Source organism: Bos javanicus, chromosome 17 (genome assembly GCF_032452875.1).
Source record: "Bos javanicus breed banteng chromosome 17, ARS-OSU_banteng_1.0, whole genome shotgun sequence".
NCBI classification, from domain to species: Eukaryota; Metazoa; Chordata; class Mammalia; order Artiodactyla; family Bovidae; genus Bos; species Bos javanicus.
The window spans coordinates 54,914,422-54,936,267 of record NC_083884.1 but is presented as its reverse complement, the minus strand read 5'-3'; the positions used below and the strand labels follow the sequence as shown (position 1 = coordinate 54,936,267).

At 42.5% G+C, this 21,846-nt stretch overlaps 1 protein-coding gene across 4 annotated transcripts; it reads left to right on the top strand.

The window, feature by feature from the left end:
- The first annotated feature begins 44 nt into the window (after window positions 1–44).
- On the top strand, window positions 45–21,846 carry GPN3 (GPN-loop GTPase 3). Of its 4 annotated transcripts, XR_009730195.1 has the most exons (9): window positions 45–276; window positions 3,673–3,781; window positions 12,927–13,094; window positions 14,101–14,225; window positions 15,919–16,034; window positions 16,171–16,267; window positions 16,768–16,896; window positions 21,250–21,357; window positions 21,757–21,846. XR_009730195.1 is itself a non-coding variant. In XM_061383839.1 (8 exons), the coding sequence occupies exons 1-8, from the start codon at window positions 229–231 to the stop codon at window positions 21,274–21,276; spliced, it is 819 nt and encodes a 272-aa protein (XP_061239823.1). In that variant the 5' UTR covers window positions 45–228; the 3' UTR covers window positions 21,277–21,777. The 4 variants fall into 4 exon arrangements, 3 of the variants coding, with proteins under 3 accessions (XP_061239823.1, XP_061239824.1, XP_061239822.1); XM_061383839.1 differs by having other exon boundaries at window positions 21,250–21,777; XM_061383840.1 differs by lacking the exons at window positions 21,250–21,357; window positions 21,757–21,846 and adding an exon at window positions 17,884–18,504 and having other exon boundaries at window positions 55–236.

The window sequence follows — 21,846 nt, the reverse complement described above, 5'->3', positions numbered from 1 at the left end:
AAATATCCCGGGCCTTTTGGCAAAACGCGTTTCTCTTGGGATTTGGCCTTCAGGACGCTCCGTAGTCGGAGGCGTGGCAGAACAGAAGACGCCAAGGAAGTTGGGTTGCGATTGGTTTCTACTTCGTGTTCCCGGAACTTAGTGGGCGTAGCGCGAAGGCTGAAGGGAGCGTGGTGATCAGATTCTAAGTCTGTGCGACTGGAGGCGTCAGGAACTGGGGGAGCTACCATGCCTCGGTACGCTCAGCTGGTTATGGGCCCCGCCGGCAGCGGGAAGGTGAGGATTTGGCAGGCGAAGGAGGGAAATGTCGGAGTTTATGGGAGGTAGGGAGGTTCGGGTCCTGAGGGAAGGGCTGGCGGTTGTATTGGGGACCCTGAGACCTGGGCAGCTCGCTTCTGCAGCCTGGGCTTCACTGTCCTTTTTGTTGTTCTTTTGAAAGGAAATTAGTGATAGTTGCTAGTTTTTATTGCATAATTAAGCCCAAGATACTGCGCTTAAACTTATTTCCACAACAACCCCGTGAGTTAAGTCCTGTTATCCTACTTTGCCGGTAAGGAAAATGAGACTTAAGTTTTTGCTCAAGATCGCACAGCTAGTAAGTGACGGCTGGAATTTGAATCCAGTTTTGTGTAACTCCAGAATCTGCCTTGACTAGACAGACCTTTGTTGGCAAAGTAATGTCTCTGCTTTTTAATATGCTGTCTAGGTTGGTCATAACTTTGCTTCCAAGGAGCAAGCATCTTTTAATTTCATGGCTGCAATCACCATCCACAGTGATTTTGGAGCCCAGAAGAATAAAGTCAGCCACTGTTTCCAGTTTTCCCATCTATTTGCCATGAAGTGATGGGACTGGATGCCATGATCTTAGTTTTCTGAATGTTGAGCTTTAAGCCAACTTTTTCACTCTCCTCTTTCACTTTCATCAAGAAACTCTTTAGTTCTTCCTCACTTTCTGCCATAAGGGTGGTGTCATCTGCATATCTGAGGTTATTGATATTTCTCCCTGCAATCTTGATTCCAGCTTGTGCTTCATCCAGCCCGGAGTTTTGCATGAGGTACTCTGCATATACGTTAAATAAGCAGGGTGACAATATACAGCCTTGACTATTTGGAACCAGTCTGTTGTTCCATGTCCAGTTCTAACTGTTGCTTCCTGACCTGTATACAGGTTTCTCAAGAAGCAGGTCAGGTGGTCTGGTATTCTCATCTCTTTCAGAATTTTCCACAGTTTATTGTGATCCACACAGTCAAAGGCTTTGGCATAGTCAATAAAGCAGAAGTAGATGTTTTTCTGGAACTCTCTTGCTTTTTCAATGATCCAGCGGATGTTGGCAATTTGATCTCTGGTTCCTCTGCCTTTTCTAAAACCAGCTTGAACATCAGGAAGTTCACGGTTCACATATTGCTGAAGCCTGGCTTGGAGAATTTTGAGCATTACTAGCGTGTGAGACAGAGAAGGCAATGGCAACCCACTCCAGTACTCTTGCCTGGAAAATCCCATGGATGGAGGGGCCTGGTGGGCTGCAGTCCATGGGTCGCTAGGAGTCGGACACAACTGAGCAATTTCACTTTCACTTTTCACTTTCATGCATTGGAGAAGGAAATGGCAACCCACTCCAGAGTTCTTGGCTGGAGAATCCCAGGGACGGGGGAGCCTGGTGGGCTGCCCATCTATGGGGTCATACAGAGTCAGACACAACTAAAGCGATTTAGCAGCAGCAGCAGCAGCGTGTGAGATGAGTGCAATTGTGCGGTAGTTTGAGCATTCTTTGGGATTACCTTTCTTTGTGTCTTCAACACGTCTTTAATTCTCCTCTTTTTCAAGAGCAGATCTTAGACTCAGAGCTTTTGACAGGCAATTATATTTACCTAGAACTAAAAGAGTTTTAAAGTTGTGTTATCTTTTATGGTTATCTTCACGTTATGATAAGCATAGCTGCTTTTCTGGTTAGAGATACAATTTTTTCTTGTAAGCAACTATTAAGGAAATCCTATTAGAGGCTCTTAAATATGGTAGAAATTGTGAGTATATTGATCAAATAACAGGAGTGTGGGAAACACGAGTCTGTGAAAGTGTTTTGTGGCTTCAGTTTTTCAGTTGACAAACTCATTCCTCTGATTCTTGGCTTATTCTGGATGCAGGAGATACACACGTGACAATGGTGTGATCCTTGCTTTCCTGGAGCCAGTAGTCTATTTGGGATGTGTATGTGTGTGTTAGTTGCTCAGTCATGTCCGACTCTTTGCGACCCCATGGATGGTAGCCCACCAGGCTCCTCTGTCCATGGGATTCTCCAGGCAAGAATACTGGAGTGAATAGTAGACTGCTATCACACTTATAGGTGACTAGTCGATTAAAATGTAATGTGATATTTAGAGAGGGCTCCTAGGCAGAGAGAACAGTGTGTGTCAAGTCACTGAGGAGAAAGATAAAAGCATGATAGAGGTTATTTTTATATTCTAGATTAACTTTCACACTGTGTTAAATAAGTATCTTTCTATAAACTTTTGATGCCTACTATCAGAAATACTCTGGGGGATTGTGTTGTGACTAAAATACACACACAAAAATCCTCTGCCCTGATGGAGTTTATTCAAACATATTAATCAATTAGAAATAATTATCAAGTACTTATTATGTACCAGGTACTGTTATAGCTCCTGCGTGCATCTCAGTTGCTCAGTCATGGCCAGTTCTTTGAAACTCCATGGATTGTAGCCCACCAGACTCCTCTCTTCCTGGGATTTTTCAGGCAAGAATACTGGAGTGGGTTGCCATTTCCTCTTCCATTGGATCTTCCAGACCCATTGATCAAACCCACGTCTCCTGCACTGGCAGGCAGATTCTTTACCACAGAGCCACCTGGGAAGTATGTTATGGCCCCTAGGCTTATAAAACTGAATAAGACACATCCCTGCCTTTCTTTATTTATTGGTTGTGTCAGGCAGCTTGTAGGATCTTAGTTCCCAGACCAGGGATCAAACCCTGCCCCAGCGGTGAAAGCACCAAGTCCTAACCACTAGATTGCCAGGGAATTCCTAACTCATCCCTGCCTTTAAATAGAGGGAGGGAGAGACAGACAAGTAGCCTTAATGTAGTATATGAGGGATGAAGAATTCTGTAAATCAGAAGGTGTAAACTGAAAGCGTATTGCCAGGCTGTTTTATTGGCCTAATGTTCTCTCATCTTGGATTGTTATTCCGCTGGCCTGGCAAGCTCATTGCTGTCCCTCAGCTCAGATACTCTCTTCTCAGATACATCATCCCTAACCAGCCTACCTAAAGCTTTGTTTGGACTGTACCAATCCTAGTGGATACATCATGTGTTAGATGCTGCACAGTGTAATCAGAAATTTTCCCTTTAAATTCTGCTTGTTGCAGATGAGAGCAGTAAGGAGCCTTAGTGATCATGGAAGACATCACATTTAGAGACAAGAAAATTTAGGGAGAGAATGCAAAAGCACCTCCCCATGAGTCTGAGCCAGGTCTGGATCCACAGCCCAGTCAGGTGTCCTAACCCCCAGCCTAATGCCTTTTAGCTTCTTGGTCAATGAAGGAATAGTTTTGGCCTTAGTAGACTCTGCCCAAGGTGGGTGGAGAGTCCTTCTGTTGGTGGAGGGGTAAGCACTATACCGAGCTTTGTTCTAACCCCTCGTGCTTGTGACATTACAGAGCACTTACTGTGCCACCATGGTGCAGCACTGTGAAGCCCTCAATCGATCTGTCCAAGTTGTGAACCTAGATCCTGCAGCAGAACATTTCAACTATTCCGTGATGGCTGGTAAGTCCTGAGCAGAGCCTTCCCCCTCCTTCAGGAAAAATAGGAGAGTGGGGAGGCAGTGAGTGCTGGCTGCTGCACACAAAAGCTGAAAATTAATGCAGCCTGGTCCCCTGCTTTCATGGTGAACATCATGAGGCTGAATGTCATGTGGTGACATCAGCTCATGTTGATGTGTGTGACAGTATCCTTTCTTAGTTTCTGATGTAGGAATGAAAAGTGAGTACACGCTCCCTCACCACCCTTCCCTTCTGTTTTTTTCGTGTTTGATCCTGTTTGGTAAATCTGTTTTACTGCTGATCGTACTATACTATAAGTGAGCAACCTTTAAATATTTTGTTATGTTTTTTAATCTTTTAATTTATTCAGATGTCTACTGAGCACTTGCTTTATGCTGGACACCAGAGTCGTAACAGAGAAGAACACAGATATTCTCCCTGCCTTTGTGGGCCTTTTAGCAAGGGACATAAGCAAAATGATAAAATGGGTTGCAGATTGTGATAAGTGCTGCTATAGGCTGATGTGAAGAAATAACTAGGGAAGAATGCTTTAGGTAGCATAGTCAGGGATGACATCTCTGAGGAGGGGCTATTAGGGCCTAGACCTGAAGATGGTAACATGCTCACCAAGCTGGCAAAAGGCTTTCCAAGATGAAGAAACATCAAGGTCACTATATAGCCGAAAGATGGGAAAGGGTTTGGTGTGTTCCAGACAAAGCAAAGGTGTTGATGAGCTGGGGCATAAGAAGTGAAGGAAGGAGATGGGTAGCAGCTAGTAGGACAAGAGAAGTATGGCTTTTATCCTGTTTTTTTTCACCCTGTTAGTCTGTTTGGGATGCTGTAACAAAACACTACAGACTGGGTGGCTTCTAAACAAAAGAAATGGATTTCTCACAGTTTTGGGGGCTGGAAGCTCAAGATTAGGGTGCTGCCAGCATGGTCAGGTTCTGGTGAAGGCCCTTTTCCACTTCTAGACTGACGACTTCTCACTGTGTCCTCATATGATGGAAGTGGGCGAGGGATCTCTTGGGACCTCTTTTATGAGAGCACTGATCTCATTCATCTTCCCAAAGTCCCACTAATTAATATCATCACGCTGGGCATTAGGTTTTCAGCATGAGTTTTAGAGGGACACAAATACTCATAAAGGAATTCCATGGCAGTCCAGTAGGACTCCATATTGCCATTGCAGGGCCATGGATTAGACCCCCTGCAGGCTGCGTACAGCAGAGCAAAAAAAAAAAAAAAAGCAAATCAAAAAAACCCCCTCAATTCATAGCACCTTTCAACTGTGAAATGCCATTTGAGGGTTTCCAGCAGGGGAGAGAACTGACATCTGATTTATGTTTTTAAAAATATCTCTGGCTCTCAGGTGAAAAATGGACTCGAGAGAGTCAAGACTAGAAGGGGGACTGGGGTGGTCGTGGTGGAGATACAAAGGTGCAGACAGGTATCAGTTCAATTCAGTCGCTCAGTCGTTCCGACTCTTTGCGATCCCATGAATCGCAGCACGCCAGGCCTCCCTGTCCATCACCAACTCCCAGAGTTTACTCAAACTCATGTCCATCCAGTCAGTGATGCCATCCAGCCATCTCATCCTCTGTCGTCCCCTTCTCCTGCCCCCAATCCCTCCCAGCATCAGGGTCTTTTCCAATGAGTCAACTCTTCGCATACATGACTACTGGAAAAACCATAGCCTTGACTAGATGGACCTTTGTTGGCAAAGTAATGTCTCTTCTTTTGAATATGCTGTCTAGGTTGGTCATAACTTTCCTTCCAAGGAGTAAGCATTTTTTAATTTCATGGCTGCAGACAGGTATATATTTTGCAAATAGAATTAGCACATTTTGTGGGAGATTGAACTAAAAAGGTTGGAAGAAAGGGAGGGATCAAGAGTCACTGTTAGGTTTCTGACTTGAGCTGTTGACTGCATGATCCTGTTTACTGGGGAGGAAGACAAGTCAGTGTAGGATCATTTTATATATATATATATATATATATATATATATATATTTAAAGATGTTTATTTTGGTTGCATTGGATCTTTGTTGCTTTGTGAGAGCTTTCTCTAGTTGCAGCAAGTAGGGGCTACTCTTCATTGTGGTGCTTGGGCTTCTCATTGTGGTGATTTCTTTGTTGTGGAGCACAGGCTTTGGCCGTCTGGACTCAGTAGTTGCTCCATGTGGGATCTTCTTGGAACAGGGATCGAACTCGTGTCCCCTACATTGGCAGGTGGATTCTTAGCTATTGCTTCACCAGGGAAACCCCGGGCCATCAAATTAAGAAATGGAATTGGTTTTCTTTGTTTGATTTTGTTTTACTTGTTTATCAGTTCAGTTCAATTCTGTTGCTCAGTCATGTCTGACTCTTTGCAGCCTCATGGACTGCAGCACGCCAGGTTTCCCTGTCCATCACCAGCTCCTGGAGCTTGCTCAAATTCATGTCCATTGAGTTGGTGATGCCATCCAATCATCTCATCCTCTGTCATCCCCTTCTCTTCCTGCCTTCAGTCTTTCCCAGCATCAGGATCTTTTCCAATGAATCAGTTCTTCCCATCAGGTGGCCAAACTATTGGAGTTTCTGCTTCAACATCAGTTCTTTCAATGAATATTCAGGACTGATTTCCTTTAGGATTGACTGGTTTGATCTCCTTGCAGCCCAAGGGACTCTCTCAAGAATCTTCTCCAACACCAGAGTTCAAAAGCATCAATTGTTTGGCACTCAGCTTACTTTATAGTCCAGCTCTCACATCCATACATGACTACTGGAAAAACCATAGCTCTGACTAGATGGACCTTTGTTGGCAAAGTGATGTCTCTGCTTTTTAATATGCTGTCTAGGTTTGTCATCGAGCCCATCTTTGCATGAAATGTACCCTTGGTATCTCTAATTTTCTTGAAGAGATCTCTAGTCTTTCCCATTCTGTTGTTTTCCTCTATTTCTTTGCATTGATCGGTGAGGAAGGCTTTCTTATCTCTCCTTGCTATTCTTTGGAACTCTGCATTCGGATGCTTGTATCTTTCCTTTTCTCCTTAGCTTTTCGCTTCTCTTCTTTTCACAGCTATTTGTAAGACCTCCCCAGACAGCCATTTTGCTTTTTTGTATTTCTTTTCCATGGGGATGGTCTTGATCCCTGTCTCCTGTACAATGTCATGAACCTCCATCCATAGTTCATCAGGCACTCTGTCTATCAGATCTAGTCCCTTAAATCTATTTCTCACTTCCATTGTATAATAAGGGATTTAATTTAGGTCATACCTGAATGGTCTAGTGGTTTTCCCCACTTTCTTCAATTTAAGTCTGAATTTAGCAATAAGGAGTTCATGATCTGAGCCACAGTCCGCTCCCGGTCTTGTTTTTGCTGACTGTATAGAGCTTCTTCATCTTTGGCTGCAAAGAATATAATCAATCTGATTTCGGTGTTGACCATCTGGTGATGTCCACGTGTAGAGTCTTCTCTTGTGTTATTGGAAGAGGGTGTTTGCTATGACCAGTGCGTTCTCTTTGCAAAACTGTATTAGCCTTTGCCCTGCTTTATTCTGTGCTCCAAGGCCAAATTTGCCTGTTACCCCAGGTGTTTCTTGACTTCCTACTTTTGCATTCCAGTCCCCTATAATGAAAAGGACATCTTTTTTGGGTGTTAGTTCTAAAATGTCTTGTAGGTCTTCATAGAACCGTTCAACTTCAGCTTCTTCAATGTTACTGGTTGGGGCATACATAGGCTTGGATTACTGTGATATTGAATGGTTTGCCTTGGAAATGAACAGAGATCATTCTGTCATTTTTGAGATTGCATCCAAGTACTATATTTCGGACTCTCTTGTTCACCATGATGGCTACTCCATTTCTTCTAAGGGATTCCTGCCTGCAGTAGTAGATATAATGGTCATCTGAGTTAAATTGACCCATTCCAGTCCATTTTAGTTCGCTGATTCCCTAGAATGTCGACATTCACTCTTGCCATCTCCTGTTTGACACTTCCCATTTGCCTTGATTCATGGACCTGACATTCCAGGTTCCTGTGCAATATTGCTCTGTACAGCATCGCACCTTGCTTCTATCACCAGTCACATCCACAACTGGGTATTTTTTTTGCTTTGGCTCCATCCCTTCATTCTTTCTGGAGTTACTTCTCCACTGATCTCCAGTAGCATATTGGGCACCTACCTACCCGGGGAGTTTCCCTTTCAGTGTCCTATCATTTTGCCTTTTCATACTGTTCATGGGGTTCTCAAGGCAAGAATACTGAAGTGGTTTGCCATTCCCTTCTCCAGTGGACCACATTCTGTCAGACCTCTCCAGCATGACCCGTCCGTCTTGCGTGGCCCCAAACGGCATGGCTTAGTTTCATTGAGTTAGACAAGGCTGTGGTCCGTGTGATCAGATTGGCTAGTTTTCTGTGATTATGGTTTCAGTGTGTCTGCCCTCTGATGCTCTCTTGCAACACCTACAGTCTTACTTGGGTTTCTCTTACCTTGGACTTGGGATGGTATAGACCTAACAGAAGCAGAAGATATTAAGAAGAGGTAGCAAGAATACACAGAAGAACTGTACAAAAAAGAGCTTCACGACCCAGATAATCACAATGGTGTGATCACTCACCTAGAGCCAGACATCCTGGAATGTGAAGTCAAGTGGGCCTTAGAAAGCATCACTACGAACAAAGCTAGTGGAGGTGATGGAATTCGAGTTGAGCTATTTGAAATCCTGAAAGATGATGCTGTGTAAGTGCTGCACTCAATATGCCAGCAAATTTGGAAAACTCAGCAGTGGCCACAGGACTGGAAAAGGTCAGTTTTCATTCCTATCCCAAAGAAAGGCCATGCCAAAAAATGCTCAAAGGAAAGGAAGGAAAGTTGCTCAGTCGTGTCCGACTCTTTGCGAGCCCATGGACTGTAGCCTACCAGGCTCTTCCCTCCATGGGATTCTCCAGGCAAGAGTACTGGAGTGGGTTGCCATTTCCTTCTCCAGGGGATCTTCCCGACCCAGGGATCGAACCTGGGTCTCCTGCATTCCAGGCAGACGCTTAAACCTCTGAGCCACCACGGAAGCCCTACCGCACAATTGCACTCATCTCACATGCTAGTGAAGTGATGCTCAACATTCTCCAAGCCAGACTTCAGCAATATGTGAACCATGAACTTCCAGGTGTTCAAGCTGGTTTTAGAAAAGATAGAGGAACCAGAAATCAAATTGCCAACATCCGCTGGATCATCGAAAAAGCAAGAGAGTTCCAGAAAAATATCTACTTCTGCTTTATTGACTATGCCAAAGCCTTTGACTGTGTGGATCACAATAAACTGTGGAAAATTCTGAAAGAGAGGGGCATACCAGACCACCTGACTTGCCTCTTGAGAAGCTTATACGCAGGTCAGGAAGCAACAGTTAGAACTGGACATGGAACAACAAACTGGTTCCAAATAGGAAAAGGAGTACGTCAAGGCTATATATTGTCACTCTGCTTCTTTAACTTCTACGCAAAGTACATCATGAGAAACGCTGGGCTGGAAAAGGCATAAGCTGGAATCAAGATTGCCGGGAGAAATATCAATAACCTCAGATATGCAGATGACACCACCCTTATGGCAGAAAGTGAAGAGGAACTCAGAAGCCTCTTGATGAAAGTGAAAGAGGAGAGTGAAAAAGTTGGCTTACAGCTCAACATTCAGAAAACTAAGATGATGGCATCCGGTCCCATCACTTCATGGGAAATAGATGGGGAAAGAGTGGAAACAGTGTCATATTTTGTTTTTTGGGGCTGCAAAATCACAGTAGATGGTGATTGCAGCCATGAAATTAAAAGACGTTTACTCCTTAGAAGGAAAGTAATGACCAACCCAGATAGCATATTGAAAAGCAGAGATACAACTTTGCCAACAAAGGTCTGTCTAGTCAAGGCTATGGTTTTTCCAGTGGTCATGTATGGATGTGAGAGTTGGACTTAAAGAAAGCTGAGCGCTGAAGAATTGATACTTTCGAACTGTGGTGTTGGAGAAGACTCCTGAGAGTCCCTTGGACTGCAAGGAGATCCAGCCAGTCCATCCTAAAGGAGACCAGTCCTGGGTGTTCATTGGAAGGACTGATGCTGAAGCTCCAATCACTTTGGCCACCTCACGCGAAGAGTTGTCTTATTGGAAAAGACCCTGATGCTGGGAGGGATTAAGGGCAGGAGGAGAAGGGGACGACAGAGGATGAGATAGCTGGATGACATCACTGACTGTATGGACATGAGTTTGAGTAAACTCTGGGAGTTGGTGATGGACAGGGAGGCATGGCATGCTGCGATTCATGGGGTTGCAAAGAGTTGGACACGACTGAGTGACAAACTGAACTGACTGAGGTTTGTCATAGCTTTTCTTCCAAGGAGCAAGTGTTTTTTAATTTCATGGCTGTAGTCGCCATCTGCAGTGATTTTGGAGCCCAAGAAAATAAAGTCTGACACTGTTTCCATTGTTTCCCCATCTATTTGCCATGAAGTGATGGGACCAGATGCCATGATCTTAGTTTTCTGAATGTTGAGCTTTAAGCCAACTTTTTCACTCTCCTCTTTAACTTTCATCAAGAGGGTTTTTAGTTCCTCTTCACTTTCTGCCGTAAGGATGGTGTCATCTGCATATCTGAGGTTATCAATATTTCTCCAGGCACTCTTGATTCCAGCTTTTGCTTCATCCAGCCTGGCATTTTGCATGATGTACTCTGCATATACGTTAAATAAGCAGGGTGACAATATACAGCCTTGGCGTACTTCTTCCCCGATTTGGAACCAGTCCCTTGTTCCATAATCAGTTAAAACTGTTGCTTCCTGACCTGCATACAGATTTCTCAGGAGGCGAGTAAGGTGGTCTGGTATTCCCATCTCTTTAAGAATTTTTCCACAGTTTGTTGTGATTCACACAAAGGCTTTGGCATAGTCAATAAAGCAGAGATAGATGTTTTTCTGGAACTCTCTTGCTTTTTTGATGATCCAGAGGATGTTGGCAATTCGATCTCTGGTTCCTCTGCCTTTTCTAAAACCAGCTTGAACATCTGGAAGTTCATGGATCATGTATTCCTGAAGCCTGGCTTGGAGAATTTTGAGCATTACTTTACTAGCGTGTGAGATGAGTGCAATTGTGTGGTAGTTTGAGCATTTTTTGGCATTGCCTTTCTTTGGGATTGGAATGACAACTGACCTTTTCCAGTCCTGTGGCCACTGCTGAGTTTTCCAAATTTGCTGGCATACTGAGTGCAGCACTTTCACAGCATCATCTTTCAGGATTTGAAATAGCTCAACTCACATTCCATCACCTCCACTAGCTTTGTTCGTAGTGATGCTTCCTAAGGCCCACTTGATTTCGCACTCCAGGATATCTGGCTCTAGGTGAGTGATTGCACCATTGTGGTTATCTGGGTCATTAAGATCTTTTCTGTATAGTTCTGTGTATTCTTGCCACGTCTTCTTAATATCTTCTGCTTCTGTTAGGTCCATACCATTGCTGTCCTTTATTGTGCCCATCTTTGCATGAAATGTTTCCTTGATGTCTCTAATTTTCTTGCAGAGATCTCTAGTCTTTCCTATTCTGTTTTTTTCCTGTATTTCTTTGCGTTGTTCACTGAGGAATCCTTTCTTATTTCTCCTTGCTATTCTTTGGAACTCTGCATTCAGATGCTTATATCTTTCCTTTTCTTCGTTGCCTTTTGCTTCGCTTCTTTTCTCAACTATTTGTAAGGCCTCCTCAGACTACCATTTTGCCTTTTTGCATTTCTTTTTCTTGGGGATGGTCTTGATTACTGCCTCCTATACAATGTCACGAACCTCTGTCCATAAGTTTAAGAATAGAAATGCTGGGCTGGAAGAAGCACAAGCTGGAATCAAGATTGCCAGGAGAAATATCTAACCTCAGATATGCAGATGACACCACCCTTATGGCAAAAAGTGAAGAGGAACTAAAAAGCCTTTTGAAAGAGGAGAGTGAAAAAATTGGCTTAAAGCTCAACATTCAGAAAACTAAGATCATGGCTTCTGGTCCCATCACTTCATGGCAAATAGATGGGGAAACAGTGGGAACAGTGTCAGACTTTATTTTGGGGGGCTTCAAAATCACTGCAGATGGTGACTGCAGCCATGAAATTAAAAGACGCTTACTCCTTGGAAGAAAAGTTATGACCAACCTAGATAGCATATTTAAAAGCAGAGACATTACTTTGCCAACAAAAGTCCATCTAGTCAAAGCTATGGTTTTTCCAGTGGTCATGTATGGATGTGAGAGTTGGACTGTGAAGAAAGCTGAGCGCTGAAGAATTGATGCTTTTGAACTGTGGTGTTGGAGAAGACTCTTGAGAGTTCCTTGGACTGCAAGGAGATCCAACCAGTCCTTTCTGAAGGAGATCAGCCCTGGATTTCTTTGGAAGGAATGATGCTAAAGCTGAAACTCCAATACTTTCGCCACCTCATGCGAAGAGTTGACTCATTGGAAAAGACTCTCATGCTGGGAGGGATTGGGGACACGAGGAGAAGGGGACAACAGAAGATGAGATGGCTGGATGGCATCACTGACTCGATGGACGTGAGTCTGAGTGAACTCCGGGAGTTGGTGATGGACAGGGAGGTCTGGTGCTGTGATTCATGGGGTTGCAAAGAGTCAGACAGGACTGAGCTACTGAACTGAACTGAATGTATATTCACATTGTTCAAACTGCAAAAGGCACAAAGAGTAAGTGTGCAGGAAAATGTCTTCCTCCTATCTCTGGGTCCTGGAAGGTGGCTTCCCTCTTTCGAGGCAGCCAGTGTTGCTAATTTCTAGGGTATCTTTCCATAGTCTATGCATGTAAAAGAAAATGTATATGTATATATGTATACATAGTAAATTTTTGTCTTTTTTTTTTTTTTTTAACACAAATGATGGCATTCTAACACAGAGTTTTGCACTTTTCACTTAACAGTATACCTGGGAGATCATATCACATCAGTACTTAAAGAACTTTTTTTGTGGCTGCACAGGATTCCATTGTCTGGCTATAAAAAATGCATTTAATTTGTTTCCATGGATACTACTACAGTGAATAGCCATGGACAGAAATAATTTCATACATGTGAGTTGCTATATAATTGTTAATTATCACCAGTGAGGATGATGCTCTTGTGTTCTGGGCCTGTCTGTTGTTTTCAGACATCCGAGAACTGATTGAGGTGGATGACGTGATGGAGGACAGTACTCTGCAGTTTGGTCCCAATGGAGGATTGGTATTTTGCATGGAGTACTTTGCCAATAATTTTGACTGGCTGGAGAACTGTCTTGGCCATGTAGAGGATGACTACATCCTTTTTGATTGTCCAGGTAAGTCAGCAATTTGAATGTGTCATTTTGCTTAAGATCACGCTCTTTCAGTCCTCAGTGGAGACAGTGGAGTTAGCATTTGTAGCTCTAAACCCTGCCGCAGTACGGTGCCATTTGCTCATTCATCGTCTCTTATTCATTCACTGAGTTTGCTGAGTGCTTATCTTGTTCACTGGAAATACCTAAAGATCAAAGTAGCCATGGTGTCTGCCCTCATGGAACTCATAGGAAAGTGGGAATGTTAGGCAGTATAAATCAGAAATCACCCAAATGATTATTTAATGATTATTTAATATTCGTGACAGGCTTCAGCACAGACCAGCACGCAGCAGGGAGGTGGGGGGTTTCTGACCAAGTAGTGTGTGAGCCAGGCCATAGGGTGAGACAAAGGAGACTGTTCTCCAGGCAGAAAGCATGGGCTGAAGACCTTGAGGCAGGAGCCAGGTGGGTTTGAGGTGCCCAGTAAACAAAGGGAAGTGTCCTGAGGTGAGACTGGTAGGGGACAAATGATCACACCGACTTTTCAAGCCAAATCATGAATTTTAGACTTGAGCCTAACCTAGTTTTGATCATTTGTGACTCTTATATTTTTCCCTTTTTTTTCTTTATTTTAATTGGGAAATTGCTTTACAATATTGTGTTGGTTTCCCCTTTGTTTTTGATTGAACACACACATCCACAGAAAAGTGCAGATATCATAAGTGCACAACTTGATGAATATTCCCAAACCTAACACACCTTCATAGTACTTGCTTTTGATTAGCTAAAACAGAAGTGTGAAGAACATCACTTTCTACATAAAACTGAATAGTTTCCTTGGGATTCTCTTGGTATTGTGATTGCTTTAAGAGCCTGTAAGATCCCTTAAAAGTTGAACAAATTACCACCAGAGGTTGACTTCCTTTTTTTTCATTTTCTCAGCTGTCTTATGGCAAAATTTTTTTCTGTACTTTGATAATTTACCTTGTGTCCTGATTGTAACAGTCTTGTAATGTTCTCCATGTAGGTCAGATTGAGTTGTACACTCACCTGCCTGTGATGAAACAGCTGGTCCAGCAGCTGGAACAGTGGGAGTTTCGAGTCTGTGGAGTTTTTCTTGTTGATTCTCAGTTCATGGTGGAGTCATTCAAGGTTTGAGAATATATCTGTTGTCAATTCTTTAGTCATGGGTACAGGCAGATGACAATCTCCTTTAATTGTTTTTTGATTCTGAATATTTCCCAAACTATACTCCAGAGTTATTTAATATCCCTTATTATTAAATTATTATAATAATTTTTTTTGGCCATGCTTTGTGGCATACAGGATCTTTTGAACTGTGCCTCCTGAAGTGGAAGCACTGAGTCTTAACCACTGGACCGCCAAGGAAGTTGCTATAATAATGTATTTTTAAAATTTATATGGTAAATTATACTATACAGATTTGAGAGTACTACTATGAAGAAAAATTAGGCAGATGTGTGCATATATACGTCTGTTTTTCTGATAATGGTTTGTCTAGTTTATGAACTATCTAAAACAAACTTTACTTCTCATTAGTAGCCCCTAAGGAATCCCAAACCACCTGACCTGCCTCTTGAGAAACCTATATACAGGTCAGGAAGCAACAGTTAGAACTGGACATGGAACAACAGACTGGTTCCAAATAGGAAAAGGAGTACATCAAGGCTGTATATTGTCACCCTGCTTATTTAACATATATGCAGAGTACATCATGAGAAATGCTGGGCTGGAAGAAGCACAGGCTGGAAACAAGGGAGAAATATCAATAACCTCAGATATGCAGATGATACCACCCTTATAGCAGAAAGTGAAGAGGAACTAAAAAGCCTTTTGAAAGAGGAGAGTGAAAAGATTGGCTTAAAGCTCAACATTCAGAAAACTAAGATCATGGCTTCTGGTCCCATCGTTTAATGGGAAATAGATGGGGAAACAGTGGAAACAGTGTCAGACTGTATTTTTGGGGGCTCCCAAATCACTGCAGATGGTGATTGCAGCCATGAAATTAAAAGACACTTACTCCTTGGAAGGAAAGTTATGACCAACCTAGATAGCATATTAAAAAGCAGAGACATTACTTTGCCAACAAAGGTCCATCTAGTCAAGGCTATGGTTTTTCCAGTGGTCATGTATGGATGTGAGAGTTGGACTGTGAAGAAAGCTGAGTGTCAAGGAATTGATGCTTTTGAACTGTGGTGTTGGAGAAAACTCTTGAGAGTCCCTTGGACTGCAAGGAGATCCAACCAGTCCATCCTAAAGGAGACCAGTCCTGGGTGTTCATTGGAAGGACTGATGCTGAGGCTGAAACTCCAATACTTTGGCCACCTCATGCAAAGAGCTGACACATTGGAAAAGACCCTGATGCTGGGAGGGATTGGGGGCTGGGGAGAAGGGGATGACAGAGGATGAGATGGCTGGATGGCGTCACCGAGTCGATGCACATGAGTTTGGGTGAACTCTGGGAGTTGGTGATGGACAGGGAGGCCTGGCATGCTGTGATTCATGGGGTCACAAAGAGTCGAACACAACTGAGCGACTGAAATGAACTGAAGGAATATTTGATGGGAATGATTAAAGATTTCATCTAAATTGAGAATTGTGATCACTGTTGTTTATGTCTACCTTTTCCCATCTCTTCCTCACCCTGGGAAACCAGGAGTCAACCATCTGATTAGTGAAATGTCCTGTCTTTAGAATTAGCCCTTCTTTTACTTAGGCCAGTTTTGCTCAGAGAGGAGCAGAAACCTCTCTTTTGTGCAAAGAGACCAGGGAACTTTCTTCATACAAAGTTAATTCATCTTCCCTTTTCTGTTTCCTCCTTCAGTTTATTTCTGGCATTTTGGCAGCTCTGAGTGCTATGATCTCTCTAGAAATTCCTCAAGTTAACATCATGACGAAAATGGATCTGCTGAGTAAGAAAGCTAAAAAGGAAATTGAGAAGTGAGTTCATTTCCGTTATCATCACATCTCTGTTGCTGAGATGAACCCTCTAAGCTTCATTTAAATGTGAAGCTATAAAACTAGTTTCCTGATTTATTCTTATTTTATTTATCTGTCTTCTTTCTCACTTTTAAAGGTTTCTAGATCCAGACATGTATTCTTTATTAGATGACTCTACAAGTGACTTAAGAAGCAAAAAATTCAAAAAATTGACTAACGCTATATGTGGACTGGTAAGCTTTTGAAGTTGTTGAGTTTTGTTTTTAATGGCCTTGTCAGGTGTTTATCAGCATCCATTCAGTGGCCACTGTTTTGGAAAGCACAGGCCAACCCTATTCCCTTGCAAAGGTGGGAGGGTGGGAGTCTGTGGACTGGCTGGTCAGCAGTTGAATTTAGAAGCAATCACTGGCAATAGCCAATAAATAAAATGACATACCTATTATTCTAAGCTGTTTTGGGAGTTCAGAACTGTCTTTGCCCTTATGAAATTTCCAGTGGTTTTTGAATTCAGGTAAATGCCAATGAAACAATGTCTAGTTAAGTGTTGTAGTTGGTCAGAGGTCAGAAAAATCAGTATAGATTTGCTGTTGTTATGTCTCTGTCTCTCCTCCCCACAGCACACACACAGCTGATTTTAATCAGAAGTTGTAAATGGTTACAAAACTCAAATATAATTTGAAAATTAAGTATTGTATACCTCAGAATGACCTTTTCTGAAATCCTCAACTTGTAGATTGATGACTACAGCATGGTTCGATTTTTGCCTTATGATCAGTCAGATGAAGAAAGCATGAACATTGTATTACAGCATATTGATTTTGCCATCCAGTATGGAGAAGACTTGGAATTTAAAGAACCAAAGGTAATTTCTGGTTTGGGGTGTTACTGCCTATATGTAAGAGTGTTTACCAGCACTCTGGCCTCCTGCATAATCCCAGCAAGTCTAAATTTTGTCTTCATGGTGGCAGTAGGCTAGGCTGTTCTAGGTAATCTTTGAAATTGACACCTGTGCTAAACAAGCAATACCAGTTTTACTCTGCCTTTCATTGAGTTAATACATATTACTGAGTTGAATTCTTTGTACTCAGAGCATGGGCATATATGCAAAGAGGAGGTGAAGTTCAACTGGCCTTGGGCTGCCCTCACAAATGTCAGTGGGGCCCTCTCCCAGCACATTAGCTGAGAATTGACATGAATGTAAACTCAAGTAAGAGTTTACTTTTAATGGGACATAAACCTTTTGCTGTGCTGTGCTTAATTGCTCAGTCAGGTCCAACTCTCTGCGACCCTGTGGACTGTAGCCTGCCAGGCTCCTCTGTCCATGGGAGTCTCCAGGCAAGAATAGTAGAGTGGGTTGCCATGCCCTCCTCCAAGGAATCTTCCCATCCCAGGGATTGAACCCAGGTCTCCCGCATTCCAGGAGGATTCTTTACCGTCTGAGCCACCAGGGACTCCCTATAAGCCTTTTAATTTATCACATATCTGGAAACATCTATCCATCATTCCTTTTGTTATTATTGATTACTGTGAACAACACCCAGAGCTGGTGCTGGGCCTTAGCTCTTTACAGAGCATTGCCTAAAAATAGTAAGCACATATTAGGTCTAACTGAGGAGAAATGAATGTATTTTCTTCTTTATTTTTAAATTTTATTTATTTGGCTGTGCTGCATGCAGGATCGTTTTTAGTTGTGGCATGTGAACTCTTAATTGCAGCATGTGGTATCTAGTTCCTTGACCAAGGGTCGAACCTGGGCCCCCTGCATTTGGAGTGCAGATTCTTAGCCACTGGACCATCAGGGAAGTTCTGAATTAAATGTATTTTGTATCTTGTGTTTCCTTGGTGTCAGGAACATGAAGATGAGTCTTCTTCTATGTTTGACGAATATTTTCAAGAACACCAGAATGAATGAAGAGTTTATTTATAAAGTAACTATATGTGTGAGGAGCTTATGGCTGAACTGGCAGAACCTTCTTCTCTTAGGAAGATGGAATGCTAGAGAAAGCTACTTATTTAATGAAAAAAATAATACTTGACTCTTTATCAGCAATCATCAACATGCCTGAATCAAGTTCTTAGGTATTCTGAAAGTGCTTCTGTTAAACGTGGCATCGTTTGGTATTATTTTAACAGCATCAATTTAGATTTTAAAAGTCAAAGTTGAATGTACATAGATTTGTATATATAATATAAATTAGGACCTGGGGTACAGTTAAGACCAGTCTACTTTTAGTTTCACTGTTGATCTTTGTTATTTTTGAAGTTTTTTTGGAGGGACAGGAATTATTGTAACAAAATATACATTATATGTTCAGAGAAATAAAATCTGGAAGGATAGAGATAAGACCATTGCTTATTAGTAGCTTCTAGTTTTCCTACACTGAAAATGTATTTATTATTTGTGTAATTAAAAAATGAAAAAAGTAACTGTGTCTTAAGATATATATAAATAAAAGAAATATAGCACTAACTTTTCATCACACTTTTGTTTTCCAATCAGAGTTTGAAATACTCAACTAAGGCAAATTTTTGAATGAGTAAATTTCCCCAAGTGTCAAAATGTAGGCAGTGACTTTGTTTTTTAAAATGTGGTTTATAGTCTCTGAGCACTTGAAAAATGGATACTTTGCTTTAATAACAAATGCACACAAAAATGCAAAAGACATAATTTTTTCTTTTTACCTTCTTGCCACATTGAGTGGTTTATTTTCAGTATTTCTAAGTTCATTTGTGATAGGTACTGGGGAATGGCTAATCAGTCAACAGATACTTCTCCAGCACCCGCTAATAACCCAGACCCTGCTAACAGAAAGCAGAATCTCTTTCATTTAATCCTCACAGCAGGTCCAAGTTCCATTGGTGTTGGATCTTCCTACTGATGCAGATCAAGTCCCTGTAGAAAACCTGCAACTCAGGTTAAATTTTTAATCATTCTTGGGCCTAGATAGCAGAAGTACACCTACAGTGTCAAATTTGATCCATTTTCATTAAAGATGTAAAGTGTGAGGGGCCATAGCTATCAGGGGTAACTGATAGCAATGTGCCTGGGGGCCCAGGCTGGGGGCAAGAGTTGGGTATTTGCACCATAATCTGCTGGTGTGAGCTAACTCTCACAGGGGCACTTAGGAGAACATGAGTAGTAGACAACGTGAGGACAGACTGGGCTTCTTAGGGACTTCTTCTGTGGCCCAGTTCAGTTCAGTCGCTCAGTCATCTCCGACTCTTTGCAGCCCCATGGACTGCAGCACACCAGGCCTCCTGGAGTTTACTCAAACTCATGTCCCCTGAGTCGGTGATGCCATCCAACCATCTCATCCTCTGTCATTCCCTGCTCCTCCTGCCTTCAGTCTTTCCCACCATCAGGGTCTTTTCCAGCTTTTCGCATCAGGTGGCCAAAGTATTGGAGTTTCAACTTCAGCCATCAGTCCTTCCAGTGAACACTCAGGACTGATATCCTTTAGGATGGACTGGTTGGATCTCCCTGCAGTCCAAGGGACTCTCAAGAGTCTTCTCCAACACCACAGTTCAAAAGCATCAATTCTTCGGTGCTCAGCTTTCTTTAGAGTCCAACTCTCACATCCATATGTGACTACTGGAAAAACCATAGCCTTGACTAGATGGACCTTTGTTGGCAAAGTAATGTCTCTGCTTTTTAATACGCTGTCTAGGTTGATCATAACTTTTCTTCCAAGGAGCAAGCATCTTTTAATTTCATGGCTGCAGTCACCACCTCCAGTGATTTTGAAACCCCCCAAAAATAAAGTCTGTCACTGTTTCCACTGTTTTCATTTGCCATGAAGTGATAGGACCAGATGCCATGATGTTAGTTTTCTGAATGTTGAGCTTTAAGTCAACTTTTTCACTCTCCTCTTTCACTTTCATCAAGAGGTTCTTTAGTTCTTTGCTTTCTGCCATAAGGGTGGTGTCATCTGCATATCTGAGGTTATTGATATTTCTCCCTGCAATCTTGATTCCAGCTTGTGCTTCATCCAGCCCAGCGTTTCTCATGGTGTACTCTGCATATACATTAAATAAGCAGAGTGACAATAAATAAGCAGCCTTGACATACTCCTTTCCCTATTTGGAACCAGTCTGTTGTTTCATTCCCAGTTGTAACTGTTGCTTACAGTTATGGTAATCTGCATACAGATTTCTCAGGAGGCAGATCAGGTGGTCTGGTGTTCCCATCTCCTTAAGAATTTTCCACAGTTTGTTGTGATCCACACAGTCAAAGGCTTTGGCATAGTCAATAAAGCAGAAGTAGATGTTTTTTTGGAACTCTCTTGCTTTTTCTTTTTTCTGTGGCACTCGAGTATGCAAAGGGCAAAAACACCCTGATCTCAGTGTTGCTAGATTTTAGAAATGTTACTGTCACCTGAGAGAGGAAGGAAGATAAGACAGCTTTTCATTTGCCCTCCTCATCCTGCTTGAGCTATACCTCCCTTATTTAGCCTTATGGGGAGTTTGGTGTGTGCCTGTGGGGAAAAAGTGAAGGGCCAGATTCCATTTCCTTCCCCTCTGGACACGGGGGTTTAAAAGATGAATATGACAATTCTAGTCCTGAAAGATTTCAGTGCCTTATAGGAGAGCCTGACATGATTCTTTAGACAAATTTATGAGTGGGTGCCAGGTACAGGAAAGAATAGGAACGCTGAGGCCAAAAAGGACCTTAGTCTGATCTGCTGGGCCCTTAAGACTAATTATAAACAAGGAAACCTCTAATAAGGAATGTGAAGAAGAAAAAAATAATGAAAAGGAGCGTGATTGTGGGGCTACTTTGCTCCCATCAAAGAAGCCTCCTCTTGTGTATTAGTCACTCAGTCGTGTCCAACTCTCTGCGACTCCATGGACTGTAGCCCACCAGGCTCCGCTGTCCATGGAATTCTCCAGGCAAGAATACTGGAGTGGGTTGTCATGCCCTTCTCCAGGGGTTCTTCCTGGAGAACCTTGAACCCCGGTCTCCTGCATTGCAGGCAGATTCTTTACCATCTGAGCCACCAGAGAAGACTATCTTTACCATCTGGGACCACCAAGGAAGTCTCCTCCTAAAAGGTGCACTTTGGCCAGAACTTGGCTTTTAACCTGAGGTGCTTTCCAGTAAAGGTTAAGAATTCCTTAGCTTTTAGTATGTTCCAGGCATGTAAGTTCTAAGCACATTCCATGCAATTCATTTCATCCTCACAAAACTGATGTAATCACTTATCTCCATTTTCAGATGAGGAAACTGAGGCATGGAGGTTAACTTGACCAAGGTGACACAGCCAATAAATGTTGGAGCTGAATTCAAACCCAGTTTTTCTCAACCATTACACAAAGAATCGCAGTACGTAATCACACAAGAGTAATACACAAATACACAAATCCCTTCTGTGATCGTTTTTTCCTTTTTAAAATCAGTGGATTGAGTTCATTCTTTCACTCAACGCATATTATTGATGCTTATCTTGTACCGTCCTATTACAGGTATAGGGATATAAGCAGTGAACACAACAGACAATCCTTGCATTTTTGACGTTCATACGAATGGACGGAGACAAAACCCAAAAGTAAAACATAAAAGAATCATAAGAACTGAGGGAAAGGGGAATGAAGTGGGACTGAATTTAGGATGACCCAGGGAATGCTACTGAAAAGGTGATCTTTGAGAAAAAACAAAAGAGGTGATATATCTAGGATTCTGTAACCCCGAAATCAACCTCATTCTCGCGCACTCTTCACGCAGGCGCGATTCTCAGAGCCCCTGCCTAGGGCTCGAGCGCCCCCTGGTGCCCTGCCGGATCCGCGCAGCTGCAGCGGCTAGCTACATACTGCG

Excerpts from the sequence above, each read along its gene's own strand:
- GPN3 (XM_061383838.1), top strand. The coding sequence starts at position 229 with ATGCCTCGGTACGCTCAGCTGGTTATGGGCCCCGCCGGCAGCGGGAAG. Across the intron at positions 14,226-15,918 it reads TCATGGTGGAGTCATTCAAG|TTTATTTCTGGCATTTTGGC; the intron begins GTTTGAGAATAT and ends TTCCTCCTTCAG. Across the intron at positions 16,035-16,170 it reads GCTAAAAAGGAAATTGAGAA|GTTTCTAGATCCAGACATGT; the intron begins GTGAGTTCATTT and ends TCACTTTTAAAG.